Source organism: Sphaeramia orbicularis, chromosome 15 (genome assembly GCF_902148855.1).
Source record: "Sphaeramia orbicularis chromosome 15, fSphaOr1.1, whole genome shotgun sequence".
In the NCBI taxonomy this organism is placed as follows: domain Eukaryota; kingdom Metazoa; phylum Chordata; class Actinopteri; order Kurtiformes; family Apogonidae; genus Sphaeramia; species Sphaeramia orbicularis.
Window position 1 is genome coordinate 46,694,686 of NC_043971.1, and position 23,917 is coordinate 46,718,602.

The following is a 23,917-nucleotide window of genomic DNA, read 5'->3' on the forward strand; positions in this document are numbered from 1 at the left end:
AGTTTGGGCCAACTTTAATGAGTCCTACATGCACCTCTGCTGGGAGGGGTGTGTGTGCCATAATGACATAGAAACACTATTGCTTGACAGTGTTGATTTATGTCCCTCAACAGAACATTACACATTTTGAGTGAAAGTGGTGCCATTATTTCACTTTCTCATTGACCGTCTCCAGTTCTGTCATGCAGTATGACTTAGAAAGTAGCTGTTGCCATGGACTACTTCCTGAAACAAGAGGTCACATCCCGCAGGGTGATGCCACTGAAGGCTTTGTTTTCCTTGCGCTGGCCCCTGATGTGCGTCAGTACCACAAAAAAAAAAAAAAAAAAGTCTGCAAGAAGAAATGCGTGAGAAAAAATACTGGCAGAGTGCTGTGGATTTTACACATTCCAACTGAATCACTGGAAAACATGGTTAAGTTGTGGGGTTTTAATTGCAAACTTGGCTTAAGCTATCCATATATTAGTTTTATGTTTCCATTTATTATCAACACAGTGTTTCAGGATCATGTTTGGAAACACCACTGACTCTGACTTAGTTTGTAAACTCAAGGGATGCATTCCACCAACAACACATCTTCATGCCTTAGAGACAGAATGAGTTCATTTCCACTCACTCCCAAAATGATATCCTGTCTGTGCATGAAGCAGGCAAAAATATGATCACTAGTGTTGACAAGTACTGCATATTGTAAGTATTACATTTAGGTTGTGTGAATGTCAGAAATGTAAGAAATGGAGAGCAGCATTTTTTTCTGACAACTGGGTCTGGATGTCTATACACTTTCATCAGATTTTTCGTGAGAAATTTTAAAGGAAATAAACTGAGATGCATCAAGACACTGGCAAAGTTTTTACTGAACCAAACCACATGTATTTAATTAAAAATACATAATAAGTACTACTAAAATCCCAGCACATGGAAATGCAAATGGTTTTTGTTTTTGGCAGTTTGGTTTGTGATTTCAGTTTCACTGGATTTTATGCATTAAGTGCAATAGTAGATTGGGGCTTTGTGTTGATTACTCTGCCCCCGAAGGGGAGGCAAGGGATATTGTTTTTGGTTTGGTTTATTTGTTTCTTTGTTTCTTAACACTCTAGCAGCAAAACTATTGGTTGAATTCAAACCAACTTGGGTTCATAGATTGCCAGTGACCCAGAATAGATGTGGTTACATTTTGGGAAAAATAGGTCAAAGTTCAAGTTTTTCCCCCTATTTACTTAAAATTGGCGAAATTTCAAATGTCTGAAACATCAGTTTTACAGTTCAACAGTGGGTGAAACTGAACTGATTTTACCTGCAATTTTACAGAATTTTAGTTTGTGTAGCATTTTAGTTTGACTTTGCATTCTTAAAAAAAACTCATCTTTATTTATTACCTTTGCCAAGGAACGGCGGAGGTTATGTTTTCATCAGGGTTTGTCTGTTTTTTTGTTTGTCTGTTAGCAAGATAACTCAAAAAGTTATGGACAGAATTTGGATGAAATTTTCAGGAAATTGTGATACTGGTACAAGGAAAAAATTATTAAATTTGGTGGTGATCGGGGGGGGGGGGGGAATCTGCCTTGGCAGCGGTCTGCGCTCTCTGAGTGCTTTACTGGTTAATGTATTTTTTTAATGACAATGTTTTTCACCCATTAGTTTCAGTCTTACATTTTGTTGCTAACTCCTTTATTTTGACAAATGCATTGGTACCAAAAAACTTTTTTTAACATTTGGTGCCAGGCACAACAAACCCCTCACAAGCATTTTGCCCATAATAAGTAAATAGGAAGATTTTTTTAATTTTTTTTAATCATAAAAAATGTGAACTTTGACCTACCTTTCCTAAAATGTAATGACATCTATCCTAGGTCACTGGCAATCTATAAACCCAATTTGCTATGAATTGAACCAATAGTTTGGCTGTTAAAGTATTAACAAACAACAAATCGAACCAAAAACAATAACCCTTGCCTCCCCTTCGGGGGGCCGGGTAATTTACAAACAAACAAGCAAACAAGTGGAACCAGGCACAACAAACCCCGCCACTCACACATATTGTAGCTTATTTTGGCATCGATCCAGCTGATGTCATCATGTCTATGCATATGCTGATGTCAGCATATCAATTGCCTCTAAATATATGCCAAGTTTTAAGTAAACTGAAACAAAATTGATGTTTTTATAGATATGTTAAATGTCGGCCATTATAAGTAAATGGGACAAAAAAAAAAAGATTTTAAAAATTCTTAAAAATGTTTAACTTTGACCTACTTTTCCCAAAACATAATCACATCTATATTGGGCCACTGGCAATCTATAAGACTAATTTGGTATGAATTCAAACAATAGTTCCACTGCTACAGACATTTGAAATTTTGTCCATTATAAGTAAATGGGGAAAAAAAGATTTGACAAATTCATAAAAAAATTTAACTTTGACCTACTTTTCCCAGAACATAATCACATCTATACTGGGCCACTGGCAATCTATAAACCTAATTTGGTATAAATTCAACCAATGGTTTTGCTGCTAGAGTGCTAACAAACAAACAAACAAACCTAAAACAATAGTTGGCAACAACAGGAATGCCAACAAACGTCACATCTGGTTAGAACCGAAGAGGAAAACAATCCGGTCTCTACCATTAGCTGTAATGCTGAAGAGTTGTTGTGTGCCCTTTTCCACCGCAAATAAACAAAAAAAGTCACCTATTAAAGTCTTACATTTTACCAAATAATAAAATGGAATCACAAAGGAGGACAAAATGGCTTCAAGCTCTCACAAGAGGGGATTGGTCTGGCAGATTATGGGATCCAACATCAAAACATGTGTATGTCTGCAATCAGCACTTCACTTAAAGTAAGTTTAATGTAATGTTAACCATTTCCAAACAATCAAAGACTGTCAGGGGTAGAGGTAGATTAACTGTTTAAACACTAGTGAACTTGTACTACATTTGTAATTTGTGTGGATTTCCCCACAACGTGTACAAAAGTACACATTCAGCACCTAAGAAGAAGTACAGATCCTTGTGTACACAAGCCTGATAAAAGTAGAAGCACTAATTAAAGTTCTTTTCTGAGTACGATATTAAAAACAAAAAAACAAAAAAAGTACTGGCTCTGAAATGTACTCCAAGCATAAAATAAAATATAGCCCCCTGATGGACATTTCTATTGCCTGTTTCTATGCAAAGCTAAAAGAAGCTCACATCATATTGGACCAACAATTAGATGATTGATTGATTTATTGCTAACTTTTCAATCAGTCACCAACTGTTTTAATGTTTATTTTATATTAAATTTATCATTTTGAGTCATTTTAAGAAGAAAAACAACTTGTTAGCGTTAAGCAAAACAAATTTAAATTTTGTGTTTTACAGTATGGCGGACGGGAGAAGGATTGTTTTCCCCCTCGGGTTTCCCCGTGACGTCATTGCAGACTGTATATTATTTAAGTCATCACATTAAGCCGTCTGGTGCAGTTACGGCACTACTCATTAACAGCGTGCTTCATACTTCAATCTGGGGCATGTTCTTTTAATGAAGATTAACATGATCAAGTGCTCTTGGATGTATATTTTACCACTTGTTCTGGTCATGGCCCTTTTATTAGCCTGTATTTTGTGGGAAGTGAATAATCAAACCAAACTGAGCAGACATTGGTCCTGAGCAGCTGAATAAACGGAGTTGCGGCGCCTCCGCGCTTTGTGCATGTGCGCGTATGTGTGCGTGTTGTGGGCCAATAGTCACTCAGTTACACAACCGCTTTCAGTTTCCGAGCCCTGCCTGCCTCCCTGGTGGCTCCCCGCCCACCGCTGCTCTCTGCTGCTTGCCTGTCTGCTTGCCTGGCTGCTGGGCGGACTGGGGTAGATCCGAGCCGACCAGTTCCGTGTTCTCTCCTCGCCCAGTACAAGGACCAGGACTGAACGGGAAGACCTGACAGTGTCATGGTGGACATTCCTGGGCAGCCACGGCGACCATAACTCTGGGGGCAGCGGGGAAGTGTTTCCGGAGGTGAGGAATGTGTTCTTATTTCGGGTTCTTTCCGCTGAATTGACGAGCCGACGTCGGTCGCGTTTGGTTCCAGCCAAACTTTGACGCTGCTGACTGGACCTCCTCTCTCTCCCCCTCCCTCGCTCTCTCCTCAAACGCAAAGTGCACACACGCATGCGGAATTACGGCACTATGTTCACGCAAACGCCAAATACCCCGCTTGCCTTGCGCTTCCCGTCCACATCGAAGAAAGGCCGTGACATTAAGCTCTACAACTTTTCCGTCGATACGTGTCGCGTGCGTGTGTCTATGTGTGTGTGTACATTTGCAGCTATACAGTAAGGAGCTGCGGCGCGCGTGTGTTCGTGCATACACAATCATTTCTACACGTATCTAAAGCCGTCTTGTGCGTGTCCGCGTGGTGTGCGTGTTTGTCGTCCATTGATGTTATTGTGACACGGGTGACGTAGACCGTGACGCGCCTTAACGATGAGATAAGCAGATCTGTGTGAATAAATACCACTCCGCGTGCACGTCAGGGCACGTGTGCATCTCATTCAGGGACGTTGAAGGGGGATTTCTGAGCTGCGCACTTAAGATTTTTCTAGCAAGAAGCTACCCACGCTGAATGAAGCCGGAGTCTGGAGTGAAGTACTCACTGTTTCCTGTGTGTAGTTCGTTTCTGCAGGGAGTAAGCGGCTTGAATCCACCTCTGCACTGTTTACACACCTGACACTGAACAGATGTCCACATGCAGTTTAGCTCATGTGACACCATCTCAAAACCAAGGAAGAAGTACATGAGAGGGGAGCCCTGGGTGAAAGGCACCACTGGGTTGTAACTAGGTCCTTTTACTCAGGTCATGTACTGAAGTACCATCATACTCTGGTAGTTGGTTCATTTTAGTTGTGGCTGTGGCAGGTAGAGGTGGTTGTCGGTAAACCGGAAGGTTAACCTGTCTTGTCCACATCCAGGAGTGTCCTAGGGTAAGACACTGAATCCTAAGTTGAAGTTGTCCAAGAAGCTGTGCCACTATTGTATGAATGTGTGTTTGTGTGTGAATGGGTGAATGAGAAACATTGTTGAGCACTGTGAGTGCCAGTGAGATAGAAAAGCACCATGTAAATGCAAGTCCATTTGCCATTAATGAGTGTATTTTCTGCTACTTTATAATTATGCTTCACATCTGAGAGGCAAATATTATTATTCCATTAGATTAGTCCATTTACTCATTGCTTTTTACATTTAATATTGTAAAAGTGCTTTGCCATAAAGGTTCAAAAGGAGAGTGCCTTGGAAAGTGTACGTCAGTCAATTTGATTGAAATTGAAACACATTGATTATGAAGTTTAACTTTTTTTTTTACAAAAATAAATCTTTTTTTGGGGTAATTTAGTATGTGGTTCCCCCATAGGACGATATACTAAGGAAACAAATGTATTTCATTGAATTCTTTCTGCATCACATTGAATTACATTGTACATTGTACATATACTGTATATGATTCAGATGCACCCATCTAGTACTGTTACATGATGTCAGTGTGATACTGACCCAAACACTGGATTTAGGTGTCAGTGAGAGTGGTTTTGATCTTTTGTTGTTTTAGGAAAACTATTCAGACCACACATTAATTTCTCGATCTATACATTAGGATACATCCAGGATCCAAAGACATTGATGTAAATACAACATTAAAACATTGCAATGAGTAAATGGACTAATCTAATGGAATAATAATATTTGCCTCTCAGATGTGAAGCATAATTATAAAGTAGCAGAAAATACACTCATTAATGGCAAATGGACTTGCATTTACATGGTGCTTTTCTATCTCACTGGCACTCACAGTGCTCAACAATGTTTCTCATTCACCCATTCACACACAAACACACATTCATACAATAGTGGCACAGCTTCTTGGAAAACTTCAACTTAGGATTCAGTGTCTTACCCTAGGACACTCCTGGATGTGGACAAGACAGGTTAACCTTCCGGTTTACCGACAACCACCTCTACCTGCCACAGCCACAACTAAAATGAACCAACTACCAGAGTATGATGGTACTTCATAAAGACCCAGTGGTATTTTTGTGTCAGTTCCCAAATGAATTTTCTCGCTATTTAACATTTGTTAAGTGATTTATCATCATTTATTGCAATACTGTCTCCTTTATTTTTGCACTTTTTCAGTAAAAATCAGGTATTTTACTACATTTAATTCAGTGATCATGTGGATGTTCATAAAGGCTCAGATTAAAGTTAGGGTTTTTATATGGAAAACAGAAGAAAACATGACTTTTTTTTTTAGCAAAATATGTAATTTACTGAACATAAACCAAGTGTCTCTATCCACTGTCATTGATCAAACTCCAGAGATTTTACTGGTGAATCGATGTAGAAAATTGTGGTGTTTCCACGGTAACAACGGAGCCTCTGATCATCCAAATGGGTCATATCTGATGACCATGAAAAGATGAATAACTGCATTTACACCAGTTATTTACATTTATTGATAGAATTATTAGATCAACAGGCATTAAACATTATAGATAAATAGATGCTTTTGGTCACCAGTGGCAGTTTGGGTCTTTATGGGTTAAAAACAACAGTTTCATGAAACATTTTCCAGAAACTGAAGTGTCAAGTATTAATCTGACCTCCATTTACAATTACCATGTTTTTAACAGTTGCTTGTAACTCAGTTGTATGTGATTTACTGTATTGTGGTGTTTTTCACCAGGTTTGATTCAACACATGTCAATCATTTCATTTAGGTTTCTTTTTATTATGGGAACAGAGGTCATACCAAGTACTGACTTATGCCTGTAGAAGATGTTTAGTTCAGATGTTTTTGTAAGTGTTTAATTCTGTGCACATTTTTCTAAATATTTCCTTGGAGTATATAAAAGAGACTGAGAAGTAAATATGTAAGCTCAATTTATCCCAATGTACTACATTTTCTGTACATACTGTATATATTGTCCTAAATGACTATTTTTAAGTGGTAGGGACAGTGCAGGCAGTATCAATATTGAGATTTTATAGCATTTTCTAATTTTCAACCTTTGTCCTAACACTTACATACACTGTGCTGGAATTGTTTGATATTTTACTTCTGCCTCTAGCACTGCAATATATTTATAGCTTAAATCTGTGTTTTTAGGACTTTTAAGCTCTATTGAGTTTAAAACATTTGTTAGAAGAGTAGCCTAAATTAGAGAAGTAGAACTTGGCACTAAGCTTTAATACTGTTATGGCACCACCCAAATTGCTCACTTTTGAGTAATGTAAAATTCCTGGTGTCATTAAATAAGAGTTTTCAGTACCTAAAGAGTAAGCCCCATCAGGTTTGAGCAAATGAACAAATAAAAGCATTTTTGTTTTTATGGAAGTTTAGAAAATAATCCTGTAAATGGGGTACAGATGTACAGCTAAGAAAACGTGGACAAGTGCTTACTCCATCGGTGAGCACATCTCATGTTTCTTGTCACTATTGCAAAAATAATGCAATAATATTAGTCCATAACAAGGAGCAAAGACCTCTTACCTTTAGAGTACCTCTGTAAAGCTCTCTCTCTCTCTCTCTCTCTCTCTCTCTCTCTCTCTCTCTCTCTCTCTCTCTCTCTCTCTCTCTCTCTCTCTCTCTCTCTCTCTATATATATATATATATATATATATATATATATATATATATATATGTATATATATATATATATATATATATATATATATATATATATATATATATATATATATATGTATATATATATATATATATATATATATGAATATAATGTTTTGTTTTGATTTTTTTTTTTTTTTTTTTGGCAGGAATCATTCTGTAGTTATTTATTTTATCTGGACCCTCTAATAACTGATGTGGTCCACTCAGATTTCAGGGTGAATAGAGGACTTTGGTGGGTGTCTTCTCTGTCACGGTTTGATTGACAGGTCTGTACAATGGCTCACTCAGCTGCAAGTCACAGTTTATATTTCTTTAATAAAACACACTTTCCTTAATAGTCACCTTCCATGTAATTGCAGTTAACAGGTTCATGTGGTTCCATCTGGTTCCAAAATGTCAATATAGTGACAGCCAATCCCAAACTACTGACTTTAAAGGTCAGGTCAGACACTGGTGGGTGATGTTATAAGGCCTCTGTCCACACTACTTATATATAGAGTGTAATATTCATGGAAAAATGATAGTAGTTTTTAATGAAATAACAACAAAAAAGCCCTCACACCATTGAAACTTAAGACAACTAGTAGAAAAGTGGTTTGGTTGTAACTACAATACATTTTAGAAAAATTCAGAAGCTGTGATTCAGCGCATGGGTTATTATAATAGTCACAGATCTTTTTTTGTATCCTGGTTTTATCACAATCTTTTGGCTCGGTTGGCCTGTCTTCCAGTTTCAGTTCCATGCTTCTATCTCCCTTTGAGCAAACTCCGGTGACTGATTTAACTCTGACCTGAATCATAGATCAGCTACATTCAGCGATGGTTGGTGAGTGAGAATCACTAACCATCAGTCGTATACTGTGAACGACTGCAATGTCTGATAGTCATTGCAGTTGTTCACAGTATAATACCTTGTTTGATGTTATAAAAGAATATACGCAGACAGCTTTGTGTTTGCCAAAGTAATGAATCAGACCTGAGATCAGTGACTAATGGCATGCAGATACATTTACTGGCTCACTCACTTCATTTACTGTAAGTGCAGCTCTGACACCTTCCCACTAAAATAAATGATTCATAAAAGGCTGTCTGTGTGCAGTAAATATGAAGCTCGTGAGAAGGAGTTGTAGCCACCACTTTAATACTTATTATTCAGACCAATATCTATATTTGAAGCAGGGAAACCAAAATTCATTCAGATCCATCAATGTGGGGATAGAATGGGGGCAAATTGGAGAGTTTAGCTATTCATAGTAATGGAAATCCAGAGACGAATGCATGTAGGTCAGGCAACTATCCTCTGGATGGATGTTCTATTCACTGTTATTTAATAATATTTATAAATGTCACCAAATGCTCCAATCATGCCATGAGTCATACTCAAACTACAGTTCATTATTATTATTATTATTATTATTATTATTATTATTCTAAGATTCTCCTCTGTTGGTGAAGAATCATACACAGTTCCTAACAGGAAAATTGATGTCAGATGTGTTGTTCAGGTGTATATAAGATGTTGGATAATATAAGATGTGAGTGATGTGATGTGCTGTGTCTATTCTGACAGTCAGAAGACACAGACTGTCTATTTTGTTGATTTAATGGTTACTGTGTTTCTTTTGGTTTAATATTATTTATCAGTTGCATGTTTTTATTTTATTTAATGCTTATTTTTTCATTTTTTATTTAGTTCTTATTGTTTATTTTGAATGTTTATTTTTGGGTTTATTTAGCATTTACTTTGTTGATTCAATGCTTATTTTTTTCACTGGAGAGGTTTTTAGTATTGTGATTTAATGTTGATTTAGCCCTGAAATAATATATTCAATTTTTCGAACGTCATTCTTAACATTCATTTAGAGATAAAAATTGTTAATTCTGTTTCAATGCTTAATTGTTCATTTGTTAAATTAATGCTCATTTGATTTGTTTTCCTTCCGTTTGTTGCAGTCGTGTTTATTTAGTTTATGTTGCATAATGTTTCTTATGTTAATTTTTGTTTATTTTGTGTTTATTAAATGGTTAATTTTCATTTTGAGTTGATGTTTGTTTAGAATTTAGCACAAACCAGGAGGTAAATAAATCATTGCATTCACACAAACAGAAATAAACAATACTATCAAGAAATGACCTGTAGGCACAATTTCTTAAAAGGATCTAAATATCTTGTGCAATGTTGTTAAGTTGTCGAAGTGATTATTTATTTTAATTGTATTTGTATTTTGTTTGTTTTATTATAAACAGATGCATAATTCTACTCTGTGGACATCATAAAGGACACTTATGCACCTGATCCCATGGTATATTCTGCCTGTCTCTCCCCAGTGACTTCAGCCTGGGGTTCAAAGGTCATCATAATGATGAATGAACAGACGAGGATGAAGCAATCGACACAGAGGTGTTAAGGATCTCAGCCCTTTGGATTAAAAATGGATCTTTTGCTGCAAGAGAAAGGAAATTCTGGGGATTCCAGGAATTTCATGAAGTTGTTTATTTGAAACAAGACTGGATGACCTTGATCAACCTTTTTTTCATTTGGACTAATATGGATTAACAGTCTATAGGGTTGGAGGCATTTCTAACGCAAAACTGGCTATGAACTAGACTTTGGGTCAAGATGGAGCAGGATTTTACACAGTAACAGCAGCAGCTCTTAACTGCAGTTAGTGTAGATTTGAATATATTAGCCTGTACTAACATTAGCCGCTGCTTGTTCACCCAGTAGAGTCAAGTGCTATTAGTAACTGGATTGGCCAACTATTCCACTCAACATTATTGTGAATGGACGTCTGACATTTTCCCTCAGCTTTGAACTTTGCCTTCTGGTCACCACAGCATCACTAACACAATCTCAAAACATGGCTGCCACAGGAAGGAAGCACTTGGTGAAAGACTTCAATCATTTCATCACCTGTTACCTGTGCCGGGGATACCTGATTAAACCGACCACAGTCACTGAGTGCCTGCATACCTGTGAGTAGAACAGCACACACATTCCCTGTTGCTTCAGCAGACAGAATGCCTGCTTGCTTGTCCTATAATACATTTTTCTGATATTAGTTTAATTTACCAGTTGGCAGTTATCTGCTTTAGAGGTCAGGTAATGACCACTACAGAGGGGCCTTTCACACCAGAGTCAGAACTGAATGCCATGTTTCTGTTCCATCTATTCACTTGATCTGCTTTAGCGAACACACAAAAGGACTTTGCATGTCATACCTGTTTCCTGTTGTGCTGTCTTTAGGGCTTTCTGACAGAAAGACTCTCATTCTGCTGTTGTAAAAGCATGACCTTTTCCTGAACTCAACCAGCAAGTTCCGTTACCTTAACTTGTATTGTGTTGCCTAAACCTAATCAAGTGTTTTCTTACCTGAACCTAGCCAAATGGAGCTTACAACAGCTTAAAAACAAGACAGAGTTTGCAGACCCTTGACCTTGTAGATCATGACCATCAGACTGAATAATTCCACTATGTTGTGAATGCATCAAAAGAAATATATACACTACAATGCAAATATCTTGATGCCACCTTTAGCTTTGTTATTTGTGCAGGGTTGAAATGACCATACCCATGTATTTCTCATTATTTTTTCTTCAGATACAACAAGAAAATACAGGAAATATGTACACAAAAAAATAACTAAATACGTTCTAAATGTAAAAGTCACAATTTGGTGTGACACCTGTCCCATTGACAAGAAACACGAATGGTTAGAAACATCTGACATGCTGAATAAAGCTTTGTATAAAACATCAGAAAATTAATACAATAAATGTTATTTGTTTGTAGAAGCTGGTTTTTCCCTGAAACTTTTGTTTTTGTTGCTGTACATACTTCCCATATATCCAGAAATGCATATGCATGGTCATTAGAACTATATTAATCCAATAAACCTTATATTGTCCTCAGACTTTTGCACAGTAATGTATGTAGGGAACCACGATCAAATATGGTGGATATCAGGGGGAGAAAATATATTTTCAGCTCTGGGTTGTCTTCAGGGGCGTAGAATTGGATAGGAATGCTAGGGACACAGCCCTACCAATGTCCAGCCACTACCATGTTGTCATTATCAATGCAACCACTGTCTGAAGTGTTTAGTCAATGGTTATGGCACACAAAGGGTTTGCAGTTAGTCTCTGCTACAAGTTCCGACTCTAACCTAACTATTGCTCTCCGGTTGGCTTTGCTGGTTTGTCACTAATGTACATCTGATTAACCATCCCCGCTGACACTTTATCTGCTTGCAAAAGCTACTTGCAACCTGCAAGTTGGACAGGACAGGAGGCAGTTCATATGTATTTGCAACCAGTGTAAGTTGTCAACATGTTTGGCATTTGTAAATATAGTTTTTTCTTTTGTTCAGACAAGGAATAGTTTTTAGTTTTTAGATGTTACCTGCTCGACAGTTTTGACTGTGACTCCAGTCTTCCTCAGAAGCATCATCCGATGTGTTGCTGACGTGTCATTTATCAGCTGGTCGGCTCGACGGACCAATCAGAGCCCGTTGAGCCGACTGTGCCTCCTCCGCCTTGGGTGGTCTCTGGAGGAGGGAATCCCAGGTGTGACAGAGGGTGTACGCCCCCTCGTCCTGGTTGATGGTGTCACTTGCCCGCTTCCTGATCTCTATTGCCTCCTTGATCCAACGTTTGAATTTGTTCGTTTTGGATGTTATGATTGTGCCCTTGTCCCAGTCCATGATATGGTTATGTCTTCTGCAGTGGTCCGTGATGGCCGATTTTAAGTTCTCCTGTTCTGCTTTTTCCTTTTGAGTCCGTGTGAATCTCCCCACTGTCTCCTTTTCACATTCTTTTTGGTGTTCTTTTTTCCTTGTGTTGAGTGATTGTCCCGTTTCCCCGATGTATGTTTTGTTGCATGATTTGCACGGTATCTCGTATATGACATTACATTTCTGTTCCGGTGCTATTTTGTCCTTAGGGTGTACGAGTAGTTGGCGGAGTTTCGTGTGTGGTTTGATGACAGTGTTGATGTGATGTTTTTTCATGACCCTCTGTATTTGTTCTGTTATCCCCCGGATGTATGGTATGGTTATGAAATCTTTTGGTTTATCATCGGTCTTTTTTTTTTATGCGTTTTGTTTTGTTGTCCTTGCTCTTCTTGTCTTTGTTTTTGACTTGTTGTCTTCCTTTGTTGATGGCCCATTTGGGGTACTGACACAGTGTAAGTGCGTGTTGAATATGTTTTTCCTCCTCCTGTCTGTCGTGTTCATCAGTTATGATGGTGGCTCGTTCATATAGTGTTCTGACAACTGATAGTTTGTGTGCTGTGGGGTGTTCTGATGTCCAGAGGAGGTACTGGTCGGTGTGTGTGGGTTTTCAGTCCACTGTGATTTTAATGCTGCTGTCTTCTCTGTGGTGGATGTTCATGTCCAGGAATGATATGGTCCGGTTTATTTCTTCTTCGTGGGTGAATTGTATATTGCCAGTTTTATCAATGCTGTTTAAGTGGTCTGTGAGTTCTTGTGTGTGTCCGGTTTCTGTTTTTTCCAGAATGTCGTCTGCATATCTTTTCCACAGTGATGGTTTGCAGTGGGTGGGTGCTGTGTGGATGGCTTTGGTTTCCAGGTCCTCCATGAAAAAACTGCTCATGATTGCAGATAGTGGGTCTCCCATAGCGAATCCTTCTTTCTGTCTGTATATTATGTTTTTGAACTGAAAGTATGTGGATTTGGCAACGAAATGTAGAAGTGTGGATATGTTATCAGCTGTCAGGTTTGTGCGTTTTTTGAGGGTCCGGTCTTGTTTTAAGCGTTCTTGTACGATGTGTAGTGTGACGTCTACGGGGGTTTTGGTGAACAGGGATATGACATCGTGTGAAATGAGGATTTCGTTTTTTTCTACAGTTATGTTGTTGAGTTCTTGAGCTAGTTGTTTTTAATTCTTACAGTGGTGTTGTGTTGTGCCTAGGAGGGGTTTGAGTATTTCTACTATGGCTTTGGAGAGATTGTATGTGACTGAACCGATGCTGTCTGCTATTGGCTGTAGAGGGATGTCCTTTTTATGTATTTTGGGGGTTCCGTATATCCGAGGGATGATGTTAGCTGTGGGTATGAGGTGGTCATATGCGTCCTGTGTTATTTTATTGTTTTCCAGTAGTGGTTTCAGTAGTGTTTTTAGTGTCCTTTTCTTTTCTTCTGTGGGGTCCTTTTTTCAGTATTTCATATGTGTTTCTGTCTCCTAACATTCTGTCCATCTGTTGTTCATATGTTTCTGTGTCCATTACAACTGTGGTTCTGCCTTTGTCGGATGGTAGGATGGTGATGGTGATCTGACAGTAGATAAATGACACGTCAGCAACACGTCGGATGACGCTTCTGAGGAAGACTGGAGTCACAGTCGAAACTGTCAAGCAGGTAACATCTAAAAACTAAAAACTATTCCTTGTCTGAACAAAAGAAAAAACTATATTTACATAAACAGAAGACAAAATGAACGTCTTTAGCCTTATGTTTGGCATTTGTTCTGCCTTGGTCTAGCCTGGCCAGCCATCCATCTTTCTCACTGAGAAATCTATCTGGAATTGTGGGGCTTGAATCCAAATATGATGGTGGGACTAACAGGCACTGAGTAAACCAATCACAGATAAGATGGACATAATGCTTATGTCAGAAGGTGTAATCTGTAATTCAGTTCTTATTTCTGAATCGAACAACTGACAACAGTTGTAAAGAGATTTGTGGACTTGGCACTGACTTTGACTTGCGACAAAAAGAAGTCGTGCATATGATGCATTGCGAAACACTAGCCCCCCAGACTTCTGATTGGTCTGGTATAAAATAGATCTGGCATATTTCACAGCGACTGGCCCAATTCCAGACGGTTTTCTCAGTATTGAATACACTGAGAAAACTGGATGGCTGGTCAGGCTAGCCTGGGTCATGTCAGCTAACGGATTTTAATATCAGTGGTGTCATTTACATTTGTATTTGTATCTGTTTGCGTGCGTGTTTGCGTGTGTTCATATGTGTTTGAAGGATGTCAAAGAAAAGAAAACTGGACATAAGACACTTCTTTAGGAGTCAAAGTGTAAATTAAGTCCAAGTGCAAGGGTATATAACTGCGAAGGCTCAACAAAACAGATATTGAATAAAAGACAATATTTAATGCCAAAGAGATACACTTTTTTATAGTTATTTTTACTTATTTTCATGTATTTGTGTGGAAGAGAGCAACTGTTTAAAAAACAAAAATAAAGCAAATTTGTGGGAAAAATACAATAAAACCTCAGATTCTAGATGCTCATGTGAATTAATATATCCATATTTTTGGGGAATAAATCAGATGTAATAATTGAAAGTAAAAGCCTTTTTTGCTCAGGCAATAACTGTACCATTGAACTCTATGATCTTTGTATACCTAATCTGTTCATATGTCATGCATCAACATATTTTTGTCAGGTGACAGACAGTAGAGAGGCTGGAGGAGATGGAGGAGGAGAGGCCAGAGAAGGTAGAGGAGGAGAGTGGAGGTGGAGAAGCTGAAGGAGAGGCAGGAAATTCACAGCTGAGGTTAAATAATGATGGATGTGTTAGCCATGAGATTCAGCATTGTGACAAATTTTAGTGTGATGATGATCTGAGTAACAATGCATGCGGCTTTAAAATCAGAGTTTTACATTAAGACTGGTGTTCTAAGAGGCCTCATCATGTGAGCACTTTTGTGTCCCCACCAATGTCAAAATCAAACCTACTCCCTTGGTTGTCTTCTGGATCTGCCAGAGATAGATAATATCATGTAGATACATATTGTCATGCATCATCTTTGAGTAAGACAAAGATAAACCAATGAATGATGCACGATCTGAGTGCACTGGTAGAGAAGCTGTGAGTGATTGAAAATTTTGGAGTGATATCAAGATGCATCAGTTTTTGAATGTTTGTAGTGATAAAATTCGATCCATTCAATAGAATATATTTTTACTTGCAATTAATAAGTGTTACTGTTGCTTGTTTGCTAAATTGAGTCACAAAATATGTTCCAGAAGATTGCTGTGACGTCTTCTTGGTCAAGAGTAGTTGTTTTCTGTCCAGGGCCTTTACTTTCCGGAGTGATTTTTCTACTGTATTTCTTTTGTATCCTCTTTCTTTGAAGGGGTTTGCCATCTCAGAGGCCTGGATATCAAACTCTTCCTCTGTGTCACATAATGTGTTTTAATCGCTGAAACTGGCCAAAAGGAATATTATCAATGAGAATCCTTGAGTGGAAACTGTCCGCCCTTAAGATTGTGTTCCGATCAGTGGCTTTTCTGTAAATAGTTGTGTGTAGAGTCCCATCATCAGTTTTTGTAATTCTCAAATCCAGAAAATGTATTTCCTTTTTGCTGTATTCCAGAGATAATTTCAGATTCTTGTTGGTGTTATTCAAGTATTTATGAAACTCTATTACCTCAAGCACACAGACAACTGAATGACATCCACTACTATTCCCGCATTGACAGAAATCCACTGAACAACCTGCAGTGTGAACTTATGAATATGCTAGATAAAGCTAAAGCTGAAAAGTGGATCACAGATAAAGAATTTACATTTCTGTTTGGAAAAAACCCAAGACTACCTTGTTTCTACATGCTGCCCAAAATACACAAAAATCTGTTAAATCCACCTGGCTGACCCATCATCAGTTGGAATGGCTCAATTCTAGAACCCATTTCAAAATACATTGATTATCACATTAAATCCTTTGTTCCCGAACTGAGATCTCACATCCAGGACACTACATATGTATTAAACAAATTAAATGAAAGAAAAAATATTGGAGACACATATATGATCACAATGGGTGTGGAATCTTTATGTACTAACATAGATCATGAGGAAGGCCTCCAAGCCATGCAGCATTTCTTACAAAAGAGACATGAACTTACTCCTCCCACAGACTTCATTGTGGATCTCACAAGATGGACACTGCAAAATAACATATTTATTTTCCAGGAGCAGCTGTACAGACAGACACGAGGCACGGCGATGGGGGTCACATATGCACCATCCTATGCAAATCTGTTCCTAGGAATATGGGAAGAGAAATATATTTGGAGTCCATCTAACCCCTTTTTGCAGAAAATTGAATGGTTTGGATGCTACATTGATGATCTGATTTTCTTTATGCACTGTGAAGAGGATGAGGTAATAGAGTTTCATAAATACTTGAATAACACCAACAAGAATCTGAAATTATCTCTGGAATACAGCAAAAAGGAAATACATTTTCTGGATTTGAGAATTACAAAAACTGATGATGGGACTCTACACACAACTATTTACAGAAAAGCCACTGATCGGAACACAGTCTTAAGGGCGGACAGTTTCCACCCAAGGACTCTCATTGATAATATTCCTTTTGGCCAGTTTCAGCGATTAAAACGCATATGTGACACAGAGGAAGAGTTTGATATCCAGGCCTCTGAGATGGCAAACCACTTCAAAGAAAGAGGATACAAAAGAAATACAGTAGAAAAATCACTCCGGAAAGTAAAGGCCCTGGACAGAAAACAACTACTCTTGACCAAGAAGAAGTCACAGCAATCTTCTGGAACATATTTTGTGACTCAATTTAGCAAACAAGCATCCCAAGTAAGAAATATCATAAAACACAACTGGAAAATTCTTCAGAGTGATGCATCTCTCAGACCACTGTTCATGGAGCTACCTCAGTTCTCATACAGACGTGCACCAACCCTGAGAGACAAAGTGGTACGGCATTATCTCCCTCCCCCTGAAAAAACTTCTTGGTTAAAAAAAACCCTATGGAACTTTCAAGTGTGGAAGGTGTAACTACTGTGACAATGTGAAAAAAAACTGATGTATTCCAAAATGTAACAACATCTCGCATATATAAAATGAGAACTTTTGCCAACTGTAACACCACACACGTGGTTTACAGATTGGAGTGCCCATGTGGCTGTTTTTATGTCGGACAAACAAAAAGAAGGCTCAAAGATCGATTGGCGGAGCATAAAAATGCCATCCGTACAAGAAATGTTGATTATGCTATGGCATCACATTATATGGAGGTGGGACATGGAAACCCCACACACTGAAAGCGGTCGTTCTGGAAGTTGTAGAAAAGGACATCAGAGGAGGTGACTGTGTAAAAGACTACTCCAACGGGAGACTTTCTGGATTATTGAACTACAAGCAACAAAACATCCAGGCCTCAATGGAGATGTGGACCTCTCTCCTTTTTTTTAAAGGGTTATTTCATGAGGGATATTTGGTTATGTGGGATTGGTAATGAGAAAATATGAATTAATAAGATTTTAAAGTGTATTGCATTTGAGAATGTGGTACTAATAGTGAGACCTAACTTTAGAAGTGCCCCCCCCCATATTATTTTGTTTTATTTTATTATATATGTTTATATATGTGTATGCATGTATGTATGTGTATATGAATATATTTGTGTGTATGTATGTATGTGTGTGTATATATGTGTGTATATGTATGTGTGTATGTATGTATATATATACTTTTTTTCTTTTTTTTTTTTTAAATACTTTTTTTTGTTTGGTTTATTGACTTGTTTTTATTTAATTTTTTTCCCTCTTTTTTTCATTTTTTTCATTTCTATTCTTTTTTTTTTTTCTTTTTTTTTGTGTATATATGTGTATGTGTGTGCATATGTATATGTATGTCTGTATGCATTTTTTTTTTTTCCTCTCACATCTCCCTCCTTCAGGTCATTAAAGTGATTGTATGAAGGTGTGCAACTCACTAGTGAAAAAAGCCCTGATGAAGACCAGAGGTCGCAACGTGTTGGCTGCCATGAATTAATAAAGGCATTTTATTTTTATTTATAGTGTGCCTTGGATATATTTTTTGAAATCTAGCATGCTAATGCAAATTTTTTTGACTCTAAATAACCAGACACACCACAAGTTTCCAAAGAGCACCTGTGGATAATCACCAAGAAGAAGACCCAGCAGCACTTCCACTTTGTTGGATTAGTATTTTATAATAAACTTTTCTGCATTTTGTGATAACATATTACATATTGCAGCAGTTGTTATAAAATGCGGGTGTAGCACTTTTTTAAAGGAAATATAATAATTTGGTGCATTAGGTAATAAAGCATTGAAAAACCATTGATATTGATGCCTTCACCCTTAGGTCCCCCTCGGGCATTTTTGTATGTTTTTCTCTCTCCTTTTTTTTTTTCATTTGTTGATCATTTTGGATGTGTTGCAGCTTTTGGCATGAAATTTGGCAGAAATGTTTCTTTTAAGTTATATTTTTGAAATCCAGCATCTTTTACTCTTAGATGTGTTTCATTTTCCCATGAGGCATTTTGCACCCTCTGGTCACCCTCAAAAATTTACATGCACAAAATAACTGCTATAAAATCATCACACAAATGTGATTTGTTTGTGTGTGGGTATATGCAAAATAGTTTTAAAATCAACATCTGATTCATCAGTGTGAACATTCATTAATTTTCTGATTCCGCTTCATCCTCACTAGGGTCACAGGGGTCGCAGGGTGTACTTATGGGTGAAGGTGGAGTGCACTCTGGACATATCACCAGTTCATTGCAGGGCTGACATATAGAGACAGACAATCACTCTCACATTCACACCTATGGGCAATTTAGATTAACCTATCGGTGCATGTCTTTGGATGGTGGGAGGAAGCCAGAGAACCCTGAGAGAACCCATGCAGACACGGGAAGAACATGCAAACTCTGCACAGAAAGGTCCCACCCTCATCGACTGGTATTGGAATTGAACCCAGGTCCTTCTTGCAGTGAGGCACGAGTGCTATGTACTGCAGCACCGTGTCGCCCTAGTGTGAATTGTAACATCTTTGAAAGCTTCAACAACAAAAGAGACACAACAGAAATATGAAATACAGTATGAACAAATGAGAAACAGAAACATACAGGCTTTGAATATGTGACGTACTGTATATGGAGCAGATGAATGGATGTAGAGGATGTATGTGCGTGTGTTAGTTTGCGGGTGACCCCTAGGCATCCTCATGTCATCTTCATTTGCTTTGATGTCCTTCAGTGTTTTGATTCTGTTCACTGTAGATGACTTTATAGCAATTTTTGTGTGTGTACATTTTTGTCCACAAGGGTGACCAGAGGGTGCTAAATGCATCATGGGAAAATAAAACACATCTAAGAATAAAAGACGCTGGATTTAAAAAATATAACTAAAAATAAACATTTCTGCTAATTTTCATGCCAAAAGCTGCAACACAGCCAAAATGATCAACAAATAAAAAAAAAAAAGAGAGAGAGAAATTTACAAAAATGCCAGAGGGGAAAGGCATCAATTAATTAGTTAAGGCATCAATTTCAATGATTTTTCAATGGTTTATCAAATAATGCACAAAATTATTACATTTCCTTTAACCCTTTTTGAGAACCTTAATCAAGATTTTCTTTTTCCTGATTGTTTTTATTCTTCTTTAGGCATGAAAAAAAAACAATGTGATTGAATTTTTTTTTTTTTTTTTTTTTAAATCAACCTGTTTTTCATGGAGTTACAAAAATGTCCACTCAGCTACACCATGGATTTTATTCTTGACGCAAGAAACATGTATTCAAAACCCAATATCATAAAGTGATATGAAAACAGTGAAATGAAACCATGTTTAATGCAGCTAATCTGATGTTTTCTCACATTTTAACATATTCTAATACTAGTTATTACTCACTTCATGGAGATAATATTTAAAAAATAAATATTAGCAATGATTTCCACTCAAGAACCAATCAAGAACAGCAAAGTTGCAATAATGGTATGAATTGCAGTTAATGAGATGATGCATAAGTGTCCACTGTGTTGGTTGATATGGAACTAAAACAACAAAACCCATGAATATACAAGAGTAAACCTGTAGAATAACTCTCCACTGTAGTGACCACTATGCATGAAAGTGTTAAAAAAAAAAAAAAAAAGTGCTACACCTGCAATTTGTAATAACTCCTGCAGTATGTAATAAGTTATTACAAAATGTGGCAAAGTTTATTGCAAAATGTGTTCTAGAATTTTATTACAAGATACAGTGTTATTACATAATGGGGTGAAAAATTGTTACGAATTGCACCATTATTACATCATGCGGCACTACACCCTCCTTTTACATGTTAATTTTCTTCACCCTATCTAAATGTCTGGGATTTTTATCTGTATTTTAACTCTACTAAAATGTGGGAAAATGTGCCTAAAAAGAGGAAACTAAAGAAATGCTTTTTAAAATGTGTTGGTAAATTCTAATTAATAATTTATTTATGAGGAACAAGTTAGGACACCCTTGTCTTCATTATTTAAAAGATAGAATTTAACAATCTTCAACTGGTTTGCACCTGGCCTGGTGCACTCAAACTTCACTGTAGGCATTGTAAGTAGTAATGAACGTAAGAGTGTCCCAACTTTTCCTCCCAAATGTATTGAATTTACCAATATATTTTAAAAAGCATTTCTTTAGTTTAATCTCTTTTGGTATATGTGCTCCATATCTTAGTATTGTTATAAAAAAAAATCAGAATCCCAGATATTTATATGGTAAAGAAAACAAAGATTTAAAGGGGGTGTCCGAACTTTTTCATGTGACTGTTTGTGAGGCACATGTTCTGAAATTGTTTGTGAAAAGTTATGGTTTTATTTGATAAATAAATAATCAAGCTCATTGAATTGCACTGCATATTCTTTTACAAGAATGAATTTGTTGAATCAGAATGTGTTAATCGCTCTGTATCATGATTTGGGTGTGAATCGGATCGGATCACTGGATGCCACACATAAATCTTTAATAAAAATCTTTAATATCAGATTGGAGATGATGTATTGAGATGCGTATCGTATCGGCCTTACAACTAAGATTCCCAACCCTAGTGAATATACAAGAGATCAGCCTCTGAATTGCTGTCCACTGTACTCACCACCATACATGAAAGGTTTAAACAGTGCCACTACTTAGTTAAGGTAAAATCTCTGTAAGTTTGCTACTGTTGTTATACATTGTTGCTTCGCTCAGTGATGACTGTTTTGCGTTTACAACATTATTTCCGTCTACCAAACTGCTGCTATCCATGCTTCTGCTCAAACTGCATTGTTTAAATGTCCATCACATGAAGCCAATCATCGGGGCTGCACATTAGGCCATACAGGTCAAATGGATTGTGTACAATTGTCTTTAACTCATAACTCAATAGTTTTAGGACTTAACTTTGTTTCGTTTTTTGTAAGCGCCCAGGCATACTGTTTGATGAAGCTACATACTATCAAAAGTGCCATTGTTAACAGACTTTGATGTGAACGTCCTGACAAAATGTTCAGTGGCTTTTTGCTGCCTGTGGTGCACTCTGGGATATATTTCCGAAACTTGGAAAAATGATGATGTCAAGCTATTTTTATGAAACACCAGTCATTTGACACACAAATGTTGTCATTAAACATGTGTGTGTTGTGTCTGTTGCAGTCTGTAAGAGCTGTATTGTGCAGCACTTTGAGGAGAGTAATGACTGTCCTAAATGTGGCATTCAGGTGCATGAGACGAACCCTCTGGAGATGCTCAGGTGAGATGTGATCTTCCAAACACTGGTTATCACTTATCTTTGTAGCCGTTCCTTTGTTCACTCCCTCCCAACTTCTTCCCTTCATTTCTCCTCACTTGTGGGCCTGCTCTTCACTATCTCCTCCTTTTCTCTATTCCTTCTCTTCTCTTTATATTGACCTTTCTCTCTTTTGCACAAGCCACTTCAGTGTGTCCTCTTCCTTCTCCTCTTCCTCTTTAACAGTGCTGTTATTCTGGCAGAGTGAAGTTGGTTCCATTCTCAAAACCATTTCCAAGAACCATAAACGGAACCGATTATGTTTACGGAACCAGTTTTGTTTATGGACCTCGGAACCAGTTCCGTTTACAGAACCATTTCCATTCGAAAATGGTTCCAAGATCTGTACATGGCACCAGTTTCATTTACAGAACTCGGAACCAAGCTGTGCTACAAGCACCGAACCCCGGCTTCACCCTGCATCAAGCCATGCTCCAAGCTCCAAGCCCAACTCCTGCCGGGCTTGTAGGTGCACTAAGCCACGGTGACACGGGACACCAAGCTGCAGTACAGATCTCCAAGCTCCAGGCTCCATCAGCTCCCAGCATGTTTGACTTAAACGGTCCTCGGATTCAGTTCCAAGTAAGGCTCCATCAGCTCCCAGCTATGTTTAATAGCCAGTTGTGAGGAGCGCACAGCCGGTGCTGTCTGGCACACAACTGGTGCTCTGTGAATCTGTTTATTTGCAGCTTGGTGCCGGGGAACCAGATGCTGAGGCTTGGTGCTGGCATCGTGCCCCCAGGAACTGTGGCTTTGAGCGTGGAGACTGGCCTTGCTGGGGCACCATGGCTTTGTGCACTGGCAAGCACAAAGTAAATGCTGGTTCATGATGCTGGGTGGTACCTTTATTTCTATTATAGCATTTCCAAATAAAGATAATTATGGAACCCCGGAGGGGCTGTTTACCCCTCATATACAGTGTGTAATTCAGCACCATGGACAGGGCATGAGTCTAACCATAAAACACTCAACTTACAATCACATGTCTTCATATTATCAATGTTCCTCAAACTTCTACCATATGACTTTATTCTGTTTCCCATGGAAAAATAACAAGAGTCAGGTCTTAGGCTCAGAGTCTCATATTGTCCCATCATTCATAACAGCATTTGTGACTGAGGCTTTAATCAGAACTGGGGGCTGATGGAAAGCCTTAAATGGAATGAAACCATCCAGATGGTGTCTGAGACAAATAGGGAAAGGTCAAATAAATTTGTTAATTATGGAAATAAAGTGACCACCATTACTTTATTCCTTATATCACATTGTAGATCAGATTCCAAAACTCAGGATAAGATGTTGATATGCTTTATGCGAGCACGTACAAAAGTTCATTGGTGAATATTGCAGGAAGTGGAACCGCAACCGTATATAACTTTAAACATGTCATAAAGTTCTATAATTATACCAACTGTTCAAGGAAAATATGACAGTATGACACAATAAGTCTATGTAACCCATAAAGGCCCAAACCATCACCGACCAAAACCATCTACTGATGTAAAATGTTTAACCCTTTCATGCACGAATTGTGAGAACCTTAATCAAGATTTTTTTTCCCTGAGTGTTTTCATTTCTCTTTAAACATGAAAAAACTATGTGATTGAAAAATTTCTTACATAAAAAAAAAAAAATAAATAAATAAATAGATAAAATAAATAAAAA

The 23,917-nt window shown here is 37.7% G+C and overlaps 1 protein-coding gene across 7 annotated transcripts in view; it reads left to right on the plus strand.

Annotated features, from left to right (window-relative positions):
* Positions 1-3,497: 3,497 nt before the first annotated feature.
* The window catches only part of LOC115434130 (polycomb group RING finger protein 5-B), an 82,735-nt gene continuing 62,315 nt past the window's right edge, over positions 3,498-23,917 (plus strand). Inside the window, exons 1-3 of one of the 7 annotated variants that reach the window (XM_030155876.1) lie at positions 3,498-4,002; positions 9,998-10,645; positions 22,120-22,216. In XM_030155876.1, the coding sequence (XP_030011736.1) occupies positions 10,531-10,645; positions 22,120-22,216 (212 nt within the window). In that variant the 5' untranslated portion in view covers positions 3,498-4,002; positions 9,998-10,530. Of the gene's footprint in view, positions 4,003-9,916; positions 10,646-22,119; positions 22,217-23,917 lie in introns of all 7 variants that reach the window. The other 6 variants (XM_030155877.1, XM_030155874.1, XM_030155873.1 and 3 more) reach the window with 6 other exon arrangements.